At 41.1% G+C, this 22,779-nt stretch overlaps 3 protein-coding genes and 1 long non-coding RNA gene across 5 annotated transcripts; 2 read left to right on the forward strand and 2 right to left on the reverse strand.

Moving 5' to 3' along the window:
• Positions 1 to 6,721: 6,721 nt before the first annotated feature.
• LOC141653897 (putative acetyltransferase At3g50280) lies at positions 6,722 to 8,107 on the reverse strand. Its single transcript, XM_074461764.1, has one exon. The coding sequence runs from the start codon at positions 8,105 to 8,107 to the stop codon at positions 6,722 to 6,724; it is 1,386 nt and encodes a 461-aa protein (XP_074317865.1).
• Positions 8,108 to 8,942: 835 nt separating this feature from the next.
• LOC141653899 (putative acetyltransferase At3g50280) lies at positions 8,943 to 10,187 on the reverse strand. Its single transcript, XM_074461765.1, has one exon. It carries the CDS (start codon positions 10,185 to 10,187, stop codon positions 8,943 to 8,945), a length of 1,245 nt encoding a protein of 414 aa, XP_074317866.1.
• A 2,491-nt stretch (positions 10,188 to 12,678) lies between these two features.
• On the forward strand, positions 12,679 to 13,205 carry LOC141651973 (uncharacterized). Its single transcript, XR_012546918.1, has 3 exons — positions 12,679 to 12,723; positions 12,839 to 12,968; positions 13,117 to 13,205. It is a non-coding gene; the product is annotated as an uncharacterized LOC141651973 (long non-coding RNA).
• Positions 13,206 to 13,337: 132 nt separating this feature from the next.
• Positions 13,338 to 19,746, forward strand: LOC141651974 (uncharacterized). Of its 2 annotated transcripts, XR_012546919.1 has the most exons (6): positions 13,338 to 13,913; positions 13,984 to 14,127; positions 14,274 to 14,454; positions 15,270 to 15,341; positions 18,766 to 18,821; positions 19,558 to 19,746. XR_012546919.1 is itself a non-coding variant. In XM_074459658.1 (5 exons), the coding sequence occupies exons 3-5, from the start codon at positions 14,325 to 14,327 to the stop codon at positions 19,678 to 19,680; spliced, it is 309 nt and encodes a 102-aa protein (XP_074315759.1). In that variant the 5' UTR covers positions 13,338 to 13,913; positions 13,984 to 14,127; positions 14,274 to 14,324; the 3' UTR covers positions 19,681 to 19,746. The 2 variants fall into 2 exon arrangements, 1 of the variants encoding a protein (XP_074315759.1); XM_074459658.1 differs by lacking the exon at positions 15,270 to 15,341.
• Positions 19,747 to 22,779: the final 3,033 nt, after the last annotated feature.

The following is a 22,779-nucleotide window of genomic DNA, read 5'->3' on the forward strand; positions in this document are numbered from 1 at the left end:
AATTGAGCGCTTTTTCGTTTTTACCTTCGGCTTGGCCGAGGCAGTTAGAATGCGTATCTCAACTGTGTTTAACGTCTTTAAGCTCGGTCTTAATTTGCCGAGGGCAGTCGCGTTTCACTCGTCTCTTCCCGGCCAGTTACCGGGGCAACGGAGTTTACGTTTTGACCGCCGTTGAACATATGTTAGCATATCGGCTCGTCCCCCCGTCACTCCCGTTAAAGGCCGGGATGAGACGAGGTTTTGGCTCTGTCTGCTGTGTACATATGTTAGTATGCCTTCTGATTGGGGTGGATTAACACTTTGATGAAAAACTTGGATGACTCCTCATTAGATATGAATATGCATTGGGGTGCCAACAATTGTTTTGGGCAACTCCGCTGTTATACAAAGTATTTTCTGAGATTGTCGGTGTTCCAATGGCTCATCAAAGGTACATCTCCCATGTCCGTCGGCCCGGTATGTACCCGGCCTCATTTCTTCAACTACCTTGTAGGGACCCTCCCAGTTGGCCGTCAACTTGCCATGGATGTTTCCTTTGTTGGTGGCAGCTGACTTCCTTAGGACCAGATCTCCTACTTTTAAGTCCCTTTTGTGGACTCTTCGGTTGTAGGCCCTTTTCATTCGGCTCTGATATACTGCTAAGTTGAGGCGTGCCGTATCTCGGCTTTCTTCGACCAGGTCCAGGGAGGTTCTTAGGCCTTCCTCGTTTTCATCTGGGTTAAAAGTGGCCGTTCTGAATGTTGGCACCGTTGCTTCAATCGGCAGGACTGCTTCGGACCCGTAGACTAGGTGAAAAGGACTGTACCCCGTTGCTTCTTTCTCCGTGGTCCGGAGGGACCATAGAACGCCGGGTAGCTCATCGGCCCATCTTCCCTTGAGGTCTTCAACTGTCTTCTTCAAGCCGTTGAGGATCGTTTTATTGGCTGCCTCCGCCTGTCCGTTGCTCTGGGGGTGGCAGACGGAGGAGTATGCAAATTTGATGCCGAGTTCTTCCAACCAGCTCATTATTGTGTCACTCCAAAATTCTCGGCCATGGTCGAACACCATGACTTGGGGTAACCCAAAACGAGTTATGACATTTTCCCAGATCACCTTTCTTACGGCCGCCGCGGTTTTCGCAGGCACTGCCACGGCCTCAACCCATTTGGTGAAGTAGTCGACGGCGACGATTAGGAACTTTCTTCCTCCGGATGCCGTTGGAAATGGCCCTAGTAGATCCATTCCCCACTGTGCAAAGGGAAGGGGATTAAGCACTGGTTGCAGGTCTCGGGAAGGTGCGTGTATCACCGGAGCGTGCATCTGACAGTTGTTGCATTTTCTGGTTTTGTTTCTGGAATCTTCAAGCATGGTGGGCCAGAAGTAGCCGGCTCGGAGAGCTTTGTGGGCTAGTGTTCTTGCCCCCATGTGATGACCACAGATGCCTTCGTGTATTTTTCACAAGATTAGCTCGCATCGGCTGGACCGACACACTTTAGGAGTGGCCTTGTCACGGACCTCCCGTATAACTCTCCTTCAAACACCAAGTACCTTGTTTGCGATCCTCTTTATCTTTTGTGAGAGATTGCGGTCTTCCGGTAGCTCATGTGTCAGTTTATACCTCTTTATCGGAGTCATCCATGTCGTCTCGGCTTCCACGTTGCACACCATGCCGATGGTTTCGTCAATGCTTTTAGCGTTCCTGATGTCCACCAGCACGGTCCGGCTGATATTCTTTATGGTTGAACTGGCCAGCTTCGAGAGAGAGCGTCGGCCGGTTGTTCTCGGACACTGGGATGTGTCGCATTTTGAATGACTTCAATTTTGAGGTCTCGGCTTTTACCTTTCCCAGGTATCTTACCATCCCATCGTCCCGAGCTTCGTACTCTCCTTCGTATTGGTTAGTCACCAAGAGAGAGTCTGTTTTCAAAATGATGTGTTTACCCCGCGGCTCGGCTAACTCAACTCCGGTTATCACTGCCTCATATTCGGATTCGTTGTTTGAGGTCGAGAAGGTAAACTTCAAAGCGTACTCAAATTCGTCCCCGTTTGGGCTGATGATAAGGATGCCGGCTCCCGAGCCGTTCGTTGTGGAGGATCCATCGGTATATACCTCCCACGTGCCGGGACACGATTCTTCCTGATACGTGCATTCGGCCAAGAAGTCCGCGGCGCCGCCCCTTTATCGAAGGCCTCGGTTTGTATTGAATGCCGAAGCCGGATAGCTCTCTTCGCCCATTTGATAAGTCGCGATTGATCGTTCGAATTTTTCCAATGCTTTTTCCAACTACCGGTCGGTTAAGACCGTCATGGGATGCGCGTCAAAGTAGGGTTTCAACTTCCTTGCGGCAACAACCACGGCAAAGGCTGCTTTTTCAATCAGCGGGTAGTTTCTCTCGGCAGGCAACAGTGTATGGCTGATAAAGTAGATTGGGTGCTGCTGCTTGTTTTCTTCTCTGACGATTACGGCACTGACCGTGGCCGAGGTTACTGCTAGATATAGATATAGTGTTTCCCCCAGCGTCGGTCTGGACAGGGTCGGGAGAGTTTGCAGATGGGCCTTCAGTTGTTTGAAAGCCGTGCTCTGTTCCTCCCCCCAGCAGAAGTCCTTATTCCCCTTTAGCACTTTGAAGAATGGGGTGCTCTTGTCGGCTGACCGAGAGATAAATCGGGCAAGGGCCGCCATCCTCCCGGTCAGTATCATGACCTCTTTGCGATTCCTCGGCTCCGGCAGGTCTAGAATTGCTCGCACTTTCTCTGGATTGACATCAATTCCCCTGGCGCTGACAAGCACGCCGAGGAATTTGCCGGCCCGGACACCGAAGTTGCACTTTGTCGGGTTAAGCTTCATCTTGTATTTCCTTAGTGAACAAAATGTCTCGTGTAAATCGGCTAAGTGCTCGCCGTCAGACTTGCTCTTGACAATAGCATCGTCGACGTAGGCCTCAATGTTTCGCCCTTTTTGATTTTGGAATATTTTGTCCACCAGTCTTGTGTAAGTCGCGCCGGCATTTTTCAAACCAAACGGCATCATTTTGTACATGTAGGTGCCGTGTATGGTGATGAATGCGCATTTAGGCATGTCTTCCTCTGCCATGAATACCTGATGGTATCCTGAAAAGGCGTCGAGCGAGGCTCGGCATTTGTGTAGCCTGCCGTTGCGTCTATTAAGCTATCTATCCGAGGCAAGGGGTAGCAATCTTTCGGGCATGCTTTATTAAGTTGCGTAAAATCAACACACATCCTCCACCCCCCTGATGACTTTTTAACCATTACAACATTAGCTAGCCATTCAGGGTATGTACAAGGGATGATAAAGCCTGCATCTAACAACTTATCGACCTCGGCCTTGATGGCATCTTCCTTCTCGGCCGAGGAGTTTCTCACCCCTCGCTTCAGGGCGAGCGCTGGGGAGTACGTTCAGCTTGTGGACGATGACCTCCCGGCTTACACCTGGCATCTCGGCGGCCGAGTATGCAAAGACATCTTTGTTCCTTCTCAGCAGGTCTAGGAGATCGGCCCTGAATTTTGGTTCCAGGCCGACACCGACAGTTACGGTGCGTCCTGGATCAATCTCTATCTGCTCGGTCTCAGCCCCTTCGACCATGGCGACGTGGTTGGTGCTCATCGGTTCGTCCTCCTGTCTTAAGGATGGGTTCTTCCCTTTTTCCTCTTTCTTTGCCACTTTGAAGGATTGCATGTTGCATCCTCTGGCCGATATTTGGACGTTGACCACCTCGTCTTTTTCGTTCTTTGAGACGAGTTTATGAACCTCCCCGCGGTCCGAGACATACATCAGTGTCAGGGCCCGGATGGACATTACGGCATCGACCTCACTCAGGGTGACACGACCAATGAGAACGTTGTATGCGGATGAGCCGTCGATGACCACGAACTCGGACATCACATTCTTGGCCGTGTCGGACTGGCCGAACATCACTGGTAACTTGATAGACCCAGGGGACCAAGCTGCCCGGAGAAGCTGTATAATGGGTTGGTGCATGGGCTAAGGTCCGCAATTTTGGTGCCGAGCCCCGTAAAGCACTCCCGAACATGATGTTCGTGTAAGCACCCGTGTCAATCAGGCATCTCATGACCAGGTGGTTAGCTATGTCTAAGTGGACTACGAGTGGGTCGCTATGTGGGGCGATGACTCCTTCGTAGTCCTTCTTCCCAATAGTTATGTTCGGGATGTTGGAAGCGCGGGCCGCTGTAGTGGGCACGAAGTTGACGGCCCCGATACGATTCGTTGAGGTGCCTTTTGTGCCGTGAGCGGATCCGCCGTTCTCGTTTCCCCGATGACAACATGAATTGTTCCTATCCGTTGAAAGACGGATTTTTTATCCGAGCCACCGGTGTTAGTCTTTTGGCCTCCGGCAATATACTTGCCGAGGCTCCCTTTTCTCGATCGGCTCTTCAATGGCATTCTTCAAATGCCTAGTCGTTGGTTAAGTGGCCGGGTGTGGCGTGGTACTCACAAAGATGGGCTCGTGTCACCGTCCCCCTAGGTTTGGGGGCCTTTCCCACTTCTCGCCCTCGTTTCGCTCGGGAGAAGACCTCGGCGGCCGATACGACCGGGGGGGTGTGATCTTTGTACTTCTTATGGTAGTACGGACCTGAACTCCCCCCGTCCCGCCGGGTTCGCTTCCTGGCGGGCTGTCGGTCCGCGACCTATTATTGTCACGGCGCCCTTCATCCGGCTTGTCTTCCCGGTGGCTCTTTCTTTTCGAGTGCCGGCCTCGCCGTGGCCTACCCATATTTTGTGATAGTCTTCGACCTTAATGGCCTGGTCGCCAATTTCTGGCGGACTCAAGGCTCAGGCCACCGCACTTGATGAGCTCGTTTTTCAAGTCCCCTCTGGGGAGGCCTTTCATCAGTGCGAAGGCCGCTAGTTCATTGTTCGGCTCCCTAACTGCTGGACCCCGGCATCGAACCTCTTCACATAGCTTCGGAGTGACTCGCCTCCCTCTGCTCGATGGTCGGGAGATCCGATGTCTCAACGGCTCTCCTTTTATTGGTAGATCTTGCGGGCCAAAAACGCGTCTCTTAGGTCGGAATAGGAGTATACCGACCCATCGGGCGATCCCTTGTACCGGCTTTGTGCCATTCCAACCAAGGTCGTTGGGAAAACTCGGCACACGGACCTCGTCGAGTTGCTCCCACACCGACATGTGAGACTCGAAAGCCTCGGCATGATCGGTTGGGTCGCCCTCTCCTTTGTATGATATGGACGGTAGCTTTAGCTTTGGCGGCACCGGGGTCTCTAGGACGTAGGCACTGAGGGGCTGTCTGACCACGTGTCTAATGACACGCGGCGATCGGCTCCTCGCATCCCTAGTCCGACCCCTCTCCCCGTGGCGGGAAGGGCTTCTTCTCCGACTACGGTGAGTCGGACTCCTTCTTCGACTCGGTGAGTCGAACTCCTTTCGCTCGTCTGGGGCATGCCTCGTGGGTGTCGCGGCGACATCGTCCTTCCGCGAGTGCGGGAAGGGCTTAGTTCTACCACTGACACTCTGGGCTCTCCCGGCGTCTTGGCAGGTTCAGCCTCTCTTAGTGCTTCGTTTAGGTTTCTCGGAGTCACCTTTTGGGCCCTAGCTTCCTGGACGGTTTCCGCCGCTCTTATCGGTGTGACAGTGTGAGCGCGTACCGACAATCAGTCCGAGAAAGCGCTTCGGCTTTCTTTGCATCGACCACACGCCCCATGACGGTGACCTGGTCGGCGGGCAGCGGCGTATCTGGCATTATTGGCATCCCGAACTCCGGTTGAATTACCCGGCTGGTGGAGGGCTGCACAACTCCAGAATTGTGGACGGTATCACCTGGGTGGAGGGGCTCTTCGGTTACGAACACCTCTTGTTCTTTTGACATCTTCGTAGCTTTTTTGGGTGGGTTTTCTCTTTTTTTTTTGTTTGGGAATGACTAGCTTCTAGTATCTTGCTCCCCACAGACGGCGCCAATTGTTAGGGTATGAATTCGAAGCGGGTTTGCTTACCACGCTAGCTTTGTCGAATAATGCCTCTTCTAGCCTTGACTGCTCTCCTCGGCCTCTCCTGCAACAATGAGCAAACTGAGGGCTTGGCTTTGTGCCAAGCGTACTCACTCCGACGCTCAAGTCAGTGAATTTACTGTGATTAAGTAGTATGTAGCTTGATGACGTGTATTTGTAGAGAGATGAGAGAGATAATACCAATTTAAGTGGTTCTTAGGTTAGATTCTGGATCCCTTCCTCAATGAGGATTGAGGAGTATTTATAGACTTTCACCTTTTGTCACGTAGTGGCCAAGTGGGCCAAGTGGCGTAGCGAGGTGGAAAGAGCGATCTACCCTCGGCCGAGGGACCTATGGCGAGCCGGCGAGCCTGGTTGACTCCATGCCGAGGGTTCTTGGATATGAGTACGGGTATGTGCTTTGCTGGTAGGTTGCCATGCCGATACCCAGGACGGCAGCCGAAGGATGCATCATTTGGGATGTCTAAGTCATTGAATTGCTGTGGATATCTTTGACCTCGTTCAATATGTTGACTTGGTCAGCGGGTGCAGAATATGCCCCATCAGTAGTAAAATAATTGTTGTACATAAATAAAATTGTCGTATGTTTACTGCATTATAAATGGAAGTTGGGAGAAATTATATAAGAGGAATTAATAGGAGAGAAATGATGGTAAAATGATAGGAAAATGATAGGGGAAGAAAGGTCAAACACAAGATGTGTTTAAACATATAAAACCGGATGTAATGTTCCAATATTCAAGAAATGTAAAACTTAAACATATCGTCGGACTCAAGAGCAGTCATTGTCTCGGACAACAAACAAACTTGTAAATCAACACTTCCATCACCTTCACGTCCCGGATCGACTATTATCTTCCCATTCATCCAAGTAGAGCTTCCGGTCCGGGTCGTAACCGGTTTACCTAGCCCAAACTCAGGTCCATAAGCATCAAATCTCATTGATCCAACAAAAACAAGTGGTGAGTTACTTCCAAAGGAATTACGTTTCATAGGTATGGCCACATCTGGTGACTCGGACCGGGCCTTCAAATTAGCCTGAATTAGTTTTTCATCCAAGCCCATAACTCCTTGGTGCAGCAACATCGCGGCCCAACCCAGCCCATTCCTCATCAAATCATCCATTTTGGATGTTGCCTTTATTATATGAACAAAGTTCCCAAACTGGTTGAAGGGTAAAGGCGGGTCGTGTTTGGGTCGGGTATTGGCAAACAACCAACAACACATATCTGACTCCTTTGGTAAATTTCGAGCTCGGGCAACGGATAACCACATAAATGCTGCTATAGCTTGAAAAGAGGATATTTTGTTATTATTATTATTATTGTTATTATCAATCTCTCTGGCTAGTGCTTTGAGCCTAGCTACGGACCCAGCACTAAAATGAAACACCCGTAATCTTAAACGAGGATCCATTTCAAAACGCATTATAAACTCACCCGGATCCACATAAGGGAGTCTAAGAATCGGCCCATATCCGTCAGCAAACACGGATTTGACAATGGGCTTCTCAATATCATCCCCTTGGCCCATAAAATTCTTAGACAAGGTCTTGATAAAATGCCATAGCGAAGTACCATCCCCTACAGCATGATTCATGGTAAACCCGATAAATACCCCATCAACAAGATCTGTTACTTGAACGGATAAGAGTGGTCTAGTATGACCATCATGGTTGACTATTTTCGGATCATCTAAATCAAACAAAGACCATATAGATCGAGAAATACTTTCATAACACGTGACAATATCAGATACCGTCACCTCATTTTCTTCTACAACACTAGCATGAATAAGCCTAGCACCAGGACCCATGTCGCGGTCTACATAAACCCATGAAGCATGCTCATCCTCGTACTTGATTGTCGAAAGACGACCAGCTAACGGGTAAAAATCGACAAGGGCCATCGACATCGACTCCTTTAAATTGTCTACTAGAGACTTAATTGATGACATTGAAGGTGGTTTAGCATAGAGGAGACCTCTATGCATATAAGATATAGACAATTGAGATAAATCATTTGCTGATAGATAATAAGGATGATTAGATTGTTTGACTTCATATTTTGGTTTGATGAAATACTCTGAAATTATTTTAATCTTTGGATTATGTTTATCAGACATTGTTGAAGCTTTTGTGAATTGAAAGTAGTATAGTTTTGGTGATTTTTAACTCTAATTAACCAATTTCTTGATTAATTTGAGCTTGGATTGTTTCATATATGGCAAGGGTAGCCACATTATAAAATATTGGCCTGATCATTTGCAACCATACATGATACAGCCATGCTGGCCACAATATAAATTATGACAATTTTTTATTAAGACGGGTGTACGGTCTTAAACTTAATACGGATTAAATAGTATAAATAAGTTAAAATCAGAATATATAACGAAAACAAGGGATTTGCATTAAAGTTTAGGTGAGATGATATTTAACCTGTTTTATTATTAAGACTGATACCTCCATTTTTTAAAGAAGACTAACTAATCACATTAGCGTGTCCACAGACAACTCAAAGTTTGTACCCATTTGTTTGCTATTATCAACAATTATTCCCTCAACATGATAATATTTTTTAAACGATGCACATAATATAAAATCGATTTGTCATAGGTAAAAGTGATTTTATTTGATATTTTATGTCTGAATTCGAGTACATTATTTGGTCTTTCTAACCACCAATAGTTGATATTGATATGAATCATATGATGCCTTTCACGGTTTCACCGAGGAATCGTCTCTCACTAAATTATTGAAAAATCATATTTATCGTAGCTTTTTATGTACGTTTCGTACTCTTTTGATTGAAATTGAACGTAGCTAAAACAATAACAAAGAGTTTAATTTTAAAGATCAATATTCCAATTTTTAAAAATATCACACAAAACATGACTTTTGAGTAAATGACCAAGAGACTTATTCGAATTGATCAAATCCAATATGGTTTAACCACGTTCAAGATATGTAAGACATAAACTCGTTGTCAGACTCAAGAGCAGTCATAATATCAGATAATAGACATACTTGTACATCCACACTTCCACCACCTTCACGTCCCGGATCAACTACAATCCTCCCATTCATCCAAGTAGAATACCCGGTTCGAGTCGTAACCGCTCGACCGAGCCCAAACTCAGGCCCATAAGTATCAAATCTCATTGATCCAGAGAAAATAAGTGGTGGGTTGGTACCAAAGAAATTACGAAGTTTCATTAGTGGGGCCACATCTGGTGACTCGGAACGGGCCTTCAAATTAGCCATATTTGATTTTTCATCAAAGCCCATAACTCCTTGGTGGAGGAACATAGCGGCCCAAGATAGCCCATTTTTCATCAAGTTATCCATTTTGGATGTTACCCTTATTAGATGAACAAAGTTCCCAAAGTGGGTATTGGGTAGAGGCGGGTCGTATTTGGGTCGGGTATCTGCACTCAACCAACAATTCATATCCGAGTCACTCGGTAAATTCCGCGCCCGGGCGACAGATAACCACATAAATGCGGCTAGAGCCTGAAAAGAGGAAATTGCGTGATTGTTATTGTTATTGTTATTTTTCCTGGCTTGGTCCTTGAGCTTAGCTATGACGTCGGCGCTAAAATGGAAGACACGTACTCTTAATTGAGGATCCACATCAAAACGGGTTACGTACTCAGTCGGATCCAAATAAGGGAGTTTAAGAACAGGCCCATATCCATCAGCAAACACGGCCTTGAAAATGGGCTTCTCATTTTCATCCCCTCGGCCCATAAATATTTTAGACAAGGCCGTAATAAAGTGCCATAACGAGGTACCATCCCCTAAACAATGGTTCATGGTAAACCCGATAAACACTCCATCAACAAGATCCGTTACTTGAACGGATAAAAGTGGTCTTGTATGACCATCATGGTTGACTACTTTCAGTTCACCCATATCGAAGAAAGACCATATAAACCGAGAACTACTTTCATAACACGTGACAATGTCCGATACTGTCACTCCTTCTATGCCACTAGCATGAATGAGTGTAGCACCAGGACCTTTGTTAGGGTCTACATAGACCCACGAAGCGTGATCATCCTCGTACTTAATTGTCGAAAGACGACCAGCTAACGGGTAAAAGTCGACAAGGGCTATCGACATGGACTCCTTTAGATTATCTATTAGAAAGTTAATTGATGATAATGAAGGTGGTTTAGCATAGAGGAGACCTCTATCCATATAACGTGTAGACAATTGAAATAAATCATGTGTTGATAAGTAGTGAGGTTGATTTGATTGTTTGACATTGTATTTTGGTTTGATGAAATACTCTGAAATTTTTTTCAACTTTGGATTATTTTCACTAGACATTGTTTTATTTAAGCTTTGTGAGTTGTAGTTGTATTGTATGTGATTTTCATTACATTATATAGTTGGTGATTTTCACTAGACATTAAAATAGTTGGTGATTTTTGAAGATGTCTTTTGAGAGTAATCAATCAACAAAGTGCATGATTAATTTGATGTTCTCCTTCCTTAGCTTGGCTCATACTCCCTCTGTTGTCCCAGTCAATTGTTGTCCTTTAGTTTTGAGACAAAGATCAAGAAAAAAGGAGGGGGTCAATTACTAAATGATAAGTAGTGGACCAAATTGAGTGTGAATGATCAAATTGTTTTTCAAGTTTATTCTTAAAATAGAGAGTACAACAACTGACTGAAACACCCTAAAATTGAATAGAACAACAAATAACCAGAACAAATGGAGTATAAAGGTAGACATAATATTAATACGGAGTATTAGAGTATATAACACCTAGTGATGAAGTCAAAATTTGAACTTGGCAGCGTGAAAAATTTCAAAAGGTAATAGTTTGTCTTGAAAAGGGTTTGAAAATTTTATCCTCCATTAAGGACGAGCGTTCCTGTTAGCCCTTCCCTGACTCTGCCACTAATAATAACACTATCTTATACAATATGACATTAAGCAATTTTTCGCCTTTATCAAGGACGAGGGTCCCTCCTAACCCTTCCTTTATTCCTTTACTCTGCTACTGATAACACTGTCTCATAAGGAGTATATTAATACAATATGACATCAAACAAATTTAACTAACCCACCATAGATATATATATGACATATCCATTATCATGAACCATCTCACATAAGAATTGACATTGTTTATTTGCTGACGGTGGTGTAATGATCAGCCGAAAGCTAATAATGTCTCATATACAAATTTGGGTTGTGGGCAGTTAATTAAGCTGTAAACAAGAATATTTCAAGTTGCAACAACTCTATTTCAAATTATTTTTTCATTTGAACGTATCTTATCATCATTTTGCTAAACATGACATCTTTTAATGATCCATTTATATCATGACAAAAATCAAAAACATTTTACCAAATATGTTGTGTTATACTCCCTCCAATTCTATGTATTCTTCCCTTTGTTTGTGGGCACGAAAATTAAGGAGAAGAATAAAATAAGAGTAAAAAGTTGGGTGGGGTTTGGTAATTGGAGAGAGAGATGAATAATTATGAGTTAAATAAGAAATGGTGGGGCCAAAACATTAAGGAAAGTAATAAAATATGAGGAAAAGAGTTGGGTGGGGTTTGGTGATAGGAGAGAGAAATGAATAAAATCCTAAACTCTTAAAAAGTTTAAACTCCCTACTACTATTCATATGAATAGTACCAACTAAGACCCTCCTCCACCGTTGGATTCCCCCTCTAAATCTCATCCCTCCATTTCTCCTTCACTTACAGCCACACTCTCACAGTCTCACCTTTTCTTTCTGTCATTCTGCTCCACTCATTCTCACCCAACTCTCTCTTCTCACTCCTCAATACAAAAACCTAGCAGCTCTAATCGGAATCGGGATTCCTCTCAAAGGTATTTTATCTGAATTTCATTTTTCTCGTTTATTCGATTTGATTTCGTTATTATTGTTGTTAGAGTATTATAAATTTATAATGATCCCTTTGTTTGTTGGATATTGGTTGTTGTTGGTGTTGTGTGAAATTCGTTATCTCATCGTTACTGTTTACGTTTTTGGCTATTTTGATTTTGCCTTGATTTTGGCTCATTATTTCTAATGATTCAAATAGTTATAATTATTATTATTATTATTATTGAACTTTTCATGGTTTTTCGTTTAGGGTTTACGAGTGTGTGGTCACGGGGCGTGAGGTTGCCGCTGGTGAGGGGTCTGAGGCGGAAATTATTATTATCATAGGCGTGGACGCTTTTCTGGTATTACTCCGTGTTATTGCTATTACTCTTTTTTGCTTTTTACTCTGATACAATCAGAGTTGTTGCCTTCCTTTTAAAGCTTTTATATTTTGTTTGTCAGGGAATGTTAATATGAATAAGACAACAACGAATTTTGATGCGCTGCTCCTTATGGGTGACAGGATATTGTGCTTGGCTGGTTGCTCACCTACGTATACATCTGAGACTGATAATCCTGGTTGTTCTCATCCTACGATCAGCGTGTCTTTTCTCATGTTCTCAGTGGTGCGCATTCGTCAAACATAGACCTCTGTCCGGATACCATAGACCTCCATCCTTATTCCTTATGCTCATGCACATTCCCCACAGTGCTGTTTAGAAGGTATTCTTTTGTTGTTTTAGTGTTCTTGCTATGGTTCCCTATTATTCTCTGGTTTTGAATGACTTGTTTTTAACATAGATTAGCCATTATTCGATGCAATTCTGCACCCATTTAACATTGAGTTGGTTAGAAGCAACCTCTTTGTGATGTAAAAACAACGGTAAGGATGCTGCAAACATTCGACCCCTTACCCTGCCATTGGCGGTCTGGAGTAACGTTGTTTTATCTCAATGCTCATCTCTAAAGTTTAATGTGGATCTGGAATTCATGGTCAGGTACAGGTCAGGGCAGCTTCCAGCACCGCTCTTCATCGTTGTTTATTAATTTGGTGTCGTTTCCTGGGGTTGGATTTTATGGTGCTGAACATGTCTTGCAGCGCAGCCATGAAGTCTTGGCTGTTACTCGGTAATCGTCTCAGTCTGTTTTTGTGCGTTGAAATAATTTTAGTATCTTCAAACTGAACGTTGATGTACTTGTGGTTTCTTTGAGTCACCGGCCTTTGAATTTGTTGTTTATTACTTTTATTCTGATCTTCCTCGGTCTGAATTTACAGCTCCTGGCCATTGCAGTTCTGGCGCAGATGGGGGTGGCAGTTTGATCTCGACAGCGTGTTAAGGTTGACAATCGCATCGGTAGTAACAAAGCACAGGTGACTATTTTGCTGACCTAATGTCTGTTGATTTTTGTCCCTTTGCACCTGTTTTGTCCCTCTTATTTCATTGCGATTTCTATTGCTTACTCTGAAATAGTATTTCTGTAGTGGTTCATGTCAATTTCCATCATTTTTCACATCATTGTTCTTGGCTATTACATGTATTCCTGTAGTGGTTCATTTAATTTCCACTTTTATCTAATCGTTCTTGTACTGGAATTCTGAACTCTTATCCTTTGTCAATTGCTACAATGAGGTCGCCTACATGAGAAAGAGGGGAGAATATTCTCTTATCATTTTTTATAGCTTTTGTAACATAGGTATCAGCCGTCATGGCTTTTGACTTTCTTGAATTTATTCGATCCCAGATCTAGGTTGATAAGTAGCTCAGTGGCCGGGCTTAGGTGTTGTCAAGGGTGCTGCCTTTATCGTGATGTAGGGTTTGTAGCTGAGACATTACATGTTCTCACACCTCGATAATATGGATAGTTAAGAGTATCTTTGGATTTATCATAGCATTAAAAAAGAGTATGTAAAGGCGTGAGTGTTTGACCGTCATACTTAGACAATTGTTCATGTAGCTATTGGACGTATACTGTGGTTTTATCGTAAATTCTTTTGACTGACCTAACTCTCTTTTACAGCTTTTAAAGAGAGCATAGATTTTATGAAGAGTGCATTATTGGCAGCTTTTGAAGGTTAGTGTGGAAAACCTTGTGGTTCTTTTTCTCTTGATTATTGCTGATCTGGTTTAAATATATCTTGCAGCACTTTCAATGGGAGCACTATTAGGGTTGAATGCTGTGCAAGGGCCTGTTTCAGTCGTAAAGAATTTTTTTATACCTTCTGAATCAGATGGGACCATTCGAATGGAGCTTGAAGATGCTATACCTTTGTTTTCGTTCTTGACCAGTATGTCACCAACTCACCATTGAATCTTGTTTAATTGTTATTTTTTGGTGTTGATTGCAATCTAAAAACTTTTCCTATCTGTATTTAAGTCGGTCAGCTCGCTGTTGTGAGCATATTACCTGATGGGGGTTTGTGTCACTGCGTAGGTGGAGACATGTAAGGATCGAATTGCGTCTCTCATTGCAACTCTTAAACTAATGACCACGTGGGAGAGGCAACTGCTCGTCAAGTTAGATGGTGTATTACTTGGTGGGCGAGGTTTTGGCGCGGCAATGAAAGCTCTTTTTAGTTATCTTGGATCAGAATATGGAACCACTTTAACATTAGGTATTTTGATGCTTTATCGTTTTATTGAATGATTGCATGCTGCTTTCAAAATTAAGTGAAATGATTGCATGCTGCTTTGATTCGGTTTTATATTCTATTCATCATTGATTTCCTTAGACGCAAAAACCTGTAATATATAGACAATCTACTTCTAATAGGTCACTGAGTGGAGCTAAGTGAAATGATTGCATGCTGCTTTGATTCGATTTTATATTCTATTCATCATTGATTTCTTTAGACGCAAAAACCTGTAATATACAGACAGCTATCATAGAAGACGCAAAGGTAGATTAATCATTGACTGGAGCAACTCATGATCGAATTTCGACTCGATTTCTGCTGGCATTATACTTGATCTGTTCAGTGACCAATATACTTCTTATCTAAGTATCAATCTTCTGATGTGGATGTTGCTTATCATGCTTGGATGGTGAATTTCTCTTCTTTCCGTTTCCATCTGCATTGTCCTCATTTGAGCAAATCACTCAATTTGCCAACGACAAATGATTGCCTTCATTTTTGGACTATGACAGAACTCTTTCACCTATTGTTGCTAACCCCGACATGCCATTCATGTCTGAGGATGTTAGTTTTATCTTTCCTATGTTTATTTGGTCACTTCCCTTTTCTGTTTCTCAAAAATTTATAAGACAGTTTTACCTGTGAAACCAACCCATTATACATATAATTTAACGAGTTATACGTAGGGATATTGGTTGGTGTCACATGTGAGACCGTCTTATACCAGACTCACTGTTATAGTGAAATTCCTTTGATCGGCAGTACATGTGATGGCGACGTATGTTTTTCCTCAGATGCGTTCTGTTGTGAAAGATGTGGCTAAACATTTCCCAACAGCTATAATTAGTGGAAGAAGTCGGGATAAGGTGGATTTCTGGCTGCTTCTCAATATTTTTTTTTATTCACTGATATTAGTTGCAAAAAGCATACATATTACCATGTTAAATATTTATTTTCTGCTTTTATTTGATTATGGAATAGTCGTCATCATCGTCTTCGTGTGCATGAAGATTTATGAATTGTAGGACTGACTGAACTGTATTATGCCAACAGTCATGGGATGGACATTATGACCCCTGTTAAAGGCTCTGCCTTTAATAGGCACCCTAACTGTATCAAGCTAACTGATAAGCAGGTATTTTTTTTATGAAGTAACTATAAGAAACACTTGCCGGAATACCGTCATAAAGGCAGAATATTAATTTACAAAAGGAAGTTGTAATCAAATAACACTAAAATTCCTTTACTTCCGAGACTCTTAGCTAAGCCTCATCGAATTTTGACTCGATTTCTACTGGCATTATACTTGAACTGTTCAGTGACCAATCTACTTCTTATCTAAGTCTCAATTTAGGGTTTTGGTAGTTGCTTTTGCCTGTTTCTTCACGTACATAGTTAAGCCAGATATTCTAATTACTGATTGTGTGCTTGCTTTTTTTTTATGTATGTGTTTCTGTGAACGAAATAGTGATTGTTCGGCTTTTATTGCTGTTGTGAAAGGATATTTGTGGTTTGAGTTGATGTTTTTGTCGATTCGATTTGAGCGTAGCGTGCATTTGAAATAAATGTGATATATGTATGATAAGAGCGTATTGTGTATCGGATGTGGCGTATTTAGGATGCACTAGGTAATTTTTGATTGCGAAATTGTGTAACGTATAAATGAAATGATTTAGAATAGTGTCTGTGATCATTTTTTCCAGAATTTAGTCTTCTGGTTGTTCTTTTGATTAGGTTTTGTTTACAGTTCAATCGGAGTGTTAATTAAGAGCTTGCTTAAAATGGATGTAACATATGTATTATAAGAGCGTATTGTGTATTGGATATGGCTGGTTTATGATGACTTAGGTAATCCTTGATTGCGCGAGAGTGGAACATTTTAACGAAATGATTTAGTTATGAAGAGCTGTGATCGTTGTTTCGGGACTGTAACTGTTTGAAGTTATCATGGCAACGATGCCATATTTTGCTTGTAGTTGTAGTATGTATTCATGGTTTGGCAGTAGTATGGTGAGTTGGTGATTAGTTAAGGACCTAAGGTTGCTGGTTTTAAGGCAGTGGAGCAATTTTTGACGTAATTGATATTGTTGTATTCCATGTTTGGTTGAGCAATTTGGTCCTAAGCTTGTAATGGTTGAGCAATTTGGTCCTATATAGTTACTCTGACCTATTTGTTGCGGTCTCTATTCTTTTCCTTTTAAATAGAAGTATGAGTTGTCTACAACTCTTTGTTTTAAGCTGTGCATTCTTACAGGTATGAGTGAAACTTTGCGAATATTAGCTCAACTTATATGATATTAGCTCAACTTCCAGCGGCATGAAAATTGACGCTGCTTAGTAGTACATCAGAATTTTAAGTAAGAGAACATATTACTTGATGGATTGCTTAGCCCTCATTTTTCCCCATGTCAATAAAGTCCTGAAGCGTGAAGAGCTTAGGAGTTATGTAGTTATCTAATTTTATGTATTCATGTTTTCTGTCAAATATTGAGCATTTCTTAATTGATTTCTTTGGGTGGATGTAATCCTTATTATTCATGATTAATATATTGAGTATTTAATGTTGACTAAGAAAAAGGCAGTTTACGTTGCTATTTTGATATCTACTAATGAGGTCCGCTAGACGATTAGCCAATGAGATGATATCTACTAATAGGTAAGGGTTTATTCATCTCATTTTAATTTTACAGTTCTTCAAATAAGGGTTTGGCATTTTTTCTTCAGTATGAAGAACTTGCAAGTTTTGGTATGTAATGGTAAATTCGACTAATATTTAATTTTCTGGCTTTTATTTTATCATCTTCAGTTTTTTTTAAGACGCATTTCTTTTTACTGGTCTGAGATTTAGTGTGAATATCTTTGATTTATTATCAACTACCATTGAGTTTGGATGTTATGTAACTTTTGATTGGACTTTATTCTAATGTTGGATGACTTAGAAGGTCTTAGTATGGATATCTTTGATTTATCATCAACTACCTTTTTAAAATTAAATTTCTCTACTTCATGAATCTATCATGGTTTTAGTTGAGTCAAATTTAGTGAAGTGGGTGACAGGCTACTATATTATTCAGGAAAGATTATATCTTTTGGTGAAAGATTGTGAATTTCTAAAAGAGATTTAAACTTTAGTGTACAAGAGTAATTATCGTGTAATATCTGTAAGACGGTTGTATGAAAACACTCCATTATTACTAAAAAGACCGTCTCATATTGTAAGACGGCTGTATTTTATAATTTGTTATCTTCTAAAGGTGCTTGAAAGATAGGTGATTGAATTGGTTCATCTTGGTTTGAGTGGTGATAGGAGTGTTGTTCATTGCTTTCATGTTGAAGTTAGTGGCAGAAGTTGGAGTTTTGAGATGGTGGTAGGTTATTTTGATGGTGGTGATAGTGTTTCCGCCGGTTAAGTTGTTTCCGATAGAGTTGTGCCTCTAGCAGCATAATCACGGGGTCCAAATTTACTACTTTGTTAGCCCCTTGTACTGATGAATCCAGACATTGGGTTGTTGTCATAGCCTTTTTCTAACAGTATTCCTACATTGACTTAAGTAATTATAACAGCCACAACCATCTTGGAAAACTTCATGGATGTGGTGTAAATTCACATTATTGATAATTTGTGATGGTAGCGGGTTTTGCCGTTAGTATGTTTAATACTGGTTTATCTGGTATGTGTTGATTGGGTTTGTTATTTCCATTGCCGTCTTTCATCTTTTCTTGCGTAAGTATCATACGTATGTGTGTTCACAGGGCATGGGGTGCCGATGGTCATGGTCTTGGGCCGGAATTTATGTGCTGCATTAAGTTTTTCAAATGTTGAAGGTTTCGTTTATGAACTCGTGTAGTGCTAAAGCTGCAATTACATATAGCTAAATGCCTTTCCTATGTAGTTCGTTGTCACCAAAAGTGCTTTGAAGTCGAGTGGACTTTTGAAAAGTTCTGCTGGGATTGATTGGAACTTCAACAGAGGTGGTAAGCGAATATGTAATTGAAGCTTTACATACCACTTTTTACATCAAAGCTTTGATATGGTCGTATGATATAGCAAGCCGCATGCCGCTTATGAGTATGAGATGGACTGTCATTTTATTTGGTGGTTAGTATGTTGTTGCCAGTTGCATGTTAAGGATTTCAGTTGGGTAGTGCAAGGCAATATTTTGTGGAATTACCTGTAAATTGCGAAAATTCTAATTCAAATATACTGGCTTTATTTTCATTCCTTGATTTTTTTTTTTTAATTTCTTGAGCTGTGTCTATTCTTATTTTGGTACACTCTTATACTCCTAGGTGCTGATGGTGGCTGCTGTACAGATTGGAGTTGTGACATCCTTGTCGCTAAGAAGGTTAGTTTTGTTATGCAAAGCACTCTTAACAATAAAGTTAATCAGGATGCGATTGTTTTTTCTTTTCAAAAGATAGCCACTAGCTAAATACCATTCTGTCCATAGCCACATCGATAAGAATGTGTACTTCTTGATTAGCCCTAATTGAGCACATTAGTTTGCATTTATCTGTAGTCTGACTTAAGCCTGACCTACGCTTGATAGGTACAAGTTATTTTTTAAGGGGTCAGTTGACTTTGTTGATACTAAGGCCATGGCTCCGAAACTAAGCATGTGGCGTACTTATGATCAATGGCGCTTTCACTTCAGGATTGTAGAAGCATATTGTGTATTGTGAGTTGTGACTGACATAGGCCAATGAACACAATGACTTTACCCAAAGGAGTTCCGGTTTACACAAGCACACCCTTTGTTGGAATATTTAGGTGTTTCAAACTGGATCTTCGATTGTTCTTTTGGTTGAATTTTATATGGTCTTGGCACGATGCCTTGGAATTTTGGAGAACTTATGGGATGTATTTGCAGTAGTTGTTGAGGACGAGGAAGTTCGGGCTACAATTTAAAGTTAAATTTATTCTATTCGGTATGATTTTATGGCTGAGTGATTTGTTACTTTTTTTCCGCACATATTTGGTGTCTTGAAACTAATTGGAAAATGTTCTTGGTATAAACTTTAGGATATGGTCTCTTAGATGGGAGTCTCGTATTGACCGACATGTTTTTAATGTATATGCAGATAAAATTCTTCCGAAGATTGGAGAAGGCAACAGGCAGAACAACGGGTATGTGTAGCTATTTCATTTCATCATCTTGTAACTTTTCAATTACTTATTATTTGGTCAGGTTAAAGTTTTTTTGAGATGAGTTTCGTACAACGGAGAAAAATATTTGTGGGCAGTTTTGTATTCAAATAAGAAAGTGGAGCAAAATAGCAAATCATCATTCTCTTTACATAGTAATATTTTGTTCATATGAACATACTGCAACATTTTTGAGTTAGCATGTCGCTTCCTATGATGGCACGGCCCTGTCTTGACTAGAGAGTAAAAAACATGTATTCATTGGTGGTGGTATAGGCCGTATAGCCATATTGTATACGGCGAGTGATAAACAAGACGTGGTTAAGAAATTGGGTCACATTGTTGCTTGATGGACAACATTGGGTACCTTTGTGGACAGGGATAATGCCTACTTTATCGAGTATGTATCATTATTTTTTACATTTAAAAAATTAGGACTTTGTTTTAGTTTGTGAAAAAAAAGATACCTTTTCCTTCTTTAAGAGTTGATTCTTTCGATATAATAGTTGGAAGTTGATAAGTAGTATTCAGGTAGCGTTTTATCCCCTTTTTATATGCTTGTTTCGACTCTATTTTGTGTGCTTATCTTGTTTTATTGCCATCTATATGATCATTAAATAGTGGTTTTAATATAATTTATTACAAAAAAAAGTGTCATACTTGTAGAGCCTGGTACTGCTTTTGGTTGTTTTTATTTTGTAGAGATTAGTTCGTGAATTGAAGTTATCCGAGTTGTACCAGACGGGTCAAAGTATGTAAAGGAGAGGAGATTAGCAAGCAGAGAGTAAGCCCTTTGACCAAAAACAACATGAATCCCCCGGTCTCTCTATTTTAGTCGACAAACTACAATCAAATGGAGCACTATTTAGTATTTACCATTAACAACACACCAACTGGCTATCCGACTTGACACAGCAACAACAGCTTGCAATCAGAACCTGAGTTACCTTGCATCCACGAGAGCAATAACGTGGCAGCGAAACCAACCAACAGCAATCACCAACAACCGATGTATGATTTTGAAGAAAAGAAATGAAAAAAAAAAAGACTAGCAAGACAATGTTGCCCCTCATTTAATGACCTGACAGCAGTTCTTATACTTGCGTTTTATGTCTACAGGGCGTCATTTCATTGAGTTTGACTAATATAAAAACAAAGAAAGGAAAGTACCCAAGGCCCAAGGGGGTCCTTCACTTAGAAATCAGGCGTACCATTTGTAGTATGAAAGAAACAGGAGAGTAGCCTTAGAGTAGTTTAATTAGAAAATAAAATCCAACTCTCTTATTTGTTTTTCCCTTATAATTTGTTCTAGGGTTCATTTTTAGAATAGAATTAGTTATCAAATTACTTCAAGTTTTAATCTTTTTATAATTAAATATACTGGACCTATCTTATCTCATCTATGTAATTCTCTCTTCAAGTTGGTTCATTTATTTTCTCTTTAACTATGTAATTATGTTTTCGACATAATTACATAGTTGAAGTTTTATAATCAAGGATGTAACCTTTATATAATAAAGTCATAAAGGATCCAAACCCTTCAGACTATACAACATGTACAACAAGATAGCATACCTACCTAATGTCAACACTACATTCGGGATTACACTTTTAAAAACTGTTACAAAAAATGATTATTCAATAAAGGTACAAATACATACATTTATGTTTTAAGATGTCTAGAATATTGAAGATATTACTAACAAATCTCAAGCTTTGTAATCTTCTAACTTTAGCAATTATTATGTGTATCCATTAGAATTAACTCGGGATATTGCTTGTCCTTGACTGATTTTCTGAATGTTCACATCCCGAAGCCCACTCTGATTTACACTTTTAATGGACAATGCTTCGAATATATACCCTTTTTAATATCCATTTTATTGAAGTAAGACTTAAATAAAGATAACAACAATTGATTACTATCGTGGATTATTATATAACGCGTAAAGTCTTCGCAATTCGCCAAACCATATAGTTATGTAATACCAAGCGTTTCTGAACAAGATATTAATACTTCCGTGTGCTTTTAATGCTTAGATATTTCTTGGGTTCTTCAGTGTCAAAACTGCCCAACGCTTAATCTTATTCGGAAAATACAAGCGCGGTGGTCGTTAAATTTAGCATTACCACCGATCGTTGCACTTCCGCATTCAAGCTTGGACAACTGCTTAAAATAAAAATTCATAGCTACACTGAATAGCTAGCCACCAGGCACCAACCAACCCCCAACGGGTCTTTACACTTATAATGAGCCATCTTTTTTGTTGTGTACAGTTGCATATATGTATAGTTCCGCAACTAAATTTTCATTTCGATGCGTTCATATGTGCTCGCCTTTTCATAAGAATTTCCGTCGTATATGCAGGAACATGGGGGTTACCTTGGCTACATTGAAGACAAATTAAAAGCTACTAAGGTGTACACCGAGGTTGTGCTGACCACGGCTCTTACCCAAACTCAGGAGCTGAAGTAGGTGCTCCGACAGGTCTCTCACCAAAGGGTCCGTGGCAACATTTACAGCTTTAGGTCCACTTTTGTCTCCGATGCACGTTTGGAAGAATAAGAAGGAAAACGCTCCAGGGTTAGGCTTCCTTGAAACAGTTGCACGGACATTGGACATGACGCGAAACTAAATAGCTATATTTTTAATGAAGCGGATGCTTAGAAACATGCCAAATTGCCAACTATACAAGGCTGCATTTTGTGTATAAGTAATTAGCTATTTTGCAGAACTGTCTTGCTCATGACATGAATTTCTCATTTTGCCCCATTTGAGTCATATCGACTTAGTATCTAGGCGTTGTTTCCTTCCTCTATTATGCCTTTCCGGTGTTGCGGACTTTAACCGGACTTGTTATTCAACTGTTAGCCCGTACATTGTGGACCCGAAAATGTGCACAAGTAGGAACGTTAACCAGCCAATGTGTCTGAAATGTTTCGCAACAAATATGGTGTAGTAGTTAGAATGTTATTCTAAAGCCTTGCAGGTGATACCCACAACACAATCCTATAAACCTTTCGACAATGGATACCAAAATTCGGGCCTCCGCGCCCGGGAGGGCGCGGCGCAACGACTAGTAAAAGTAAAAGTTTCCAAAATAAGAAAGGGGAAGAAAACCTGAATAATCCGTTTTAGGAAATAGGGAAGAATCTAT

Source organism: Silene latifolia, chromosome 4 (assembly GCF_048544455.1).
Source record: "Silene latifolia isolate original U9 population chromosome 4, ASM4854445v1, whole genome shotgun sequence".
NCBI lineage: Eukaryota > Viridiplantae > Streptophyta > Magnoliopsida > Caryophyllales > Caryophyllaceae > Silene > Silene latifolia.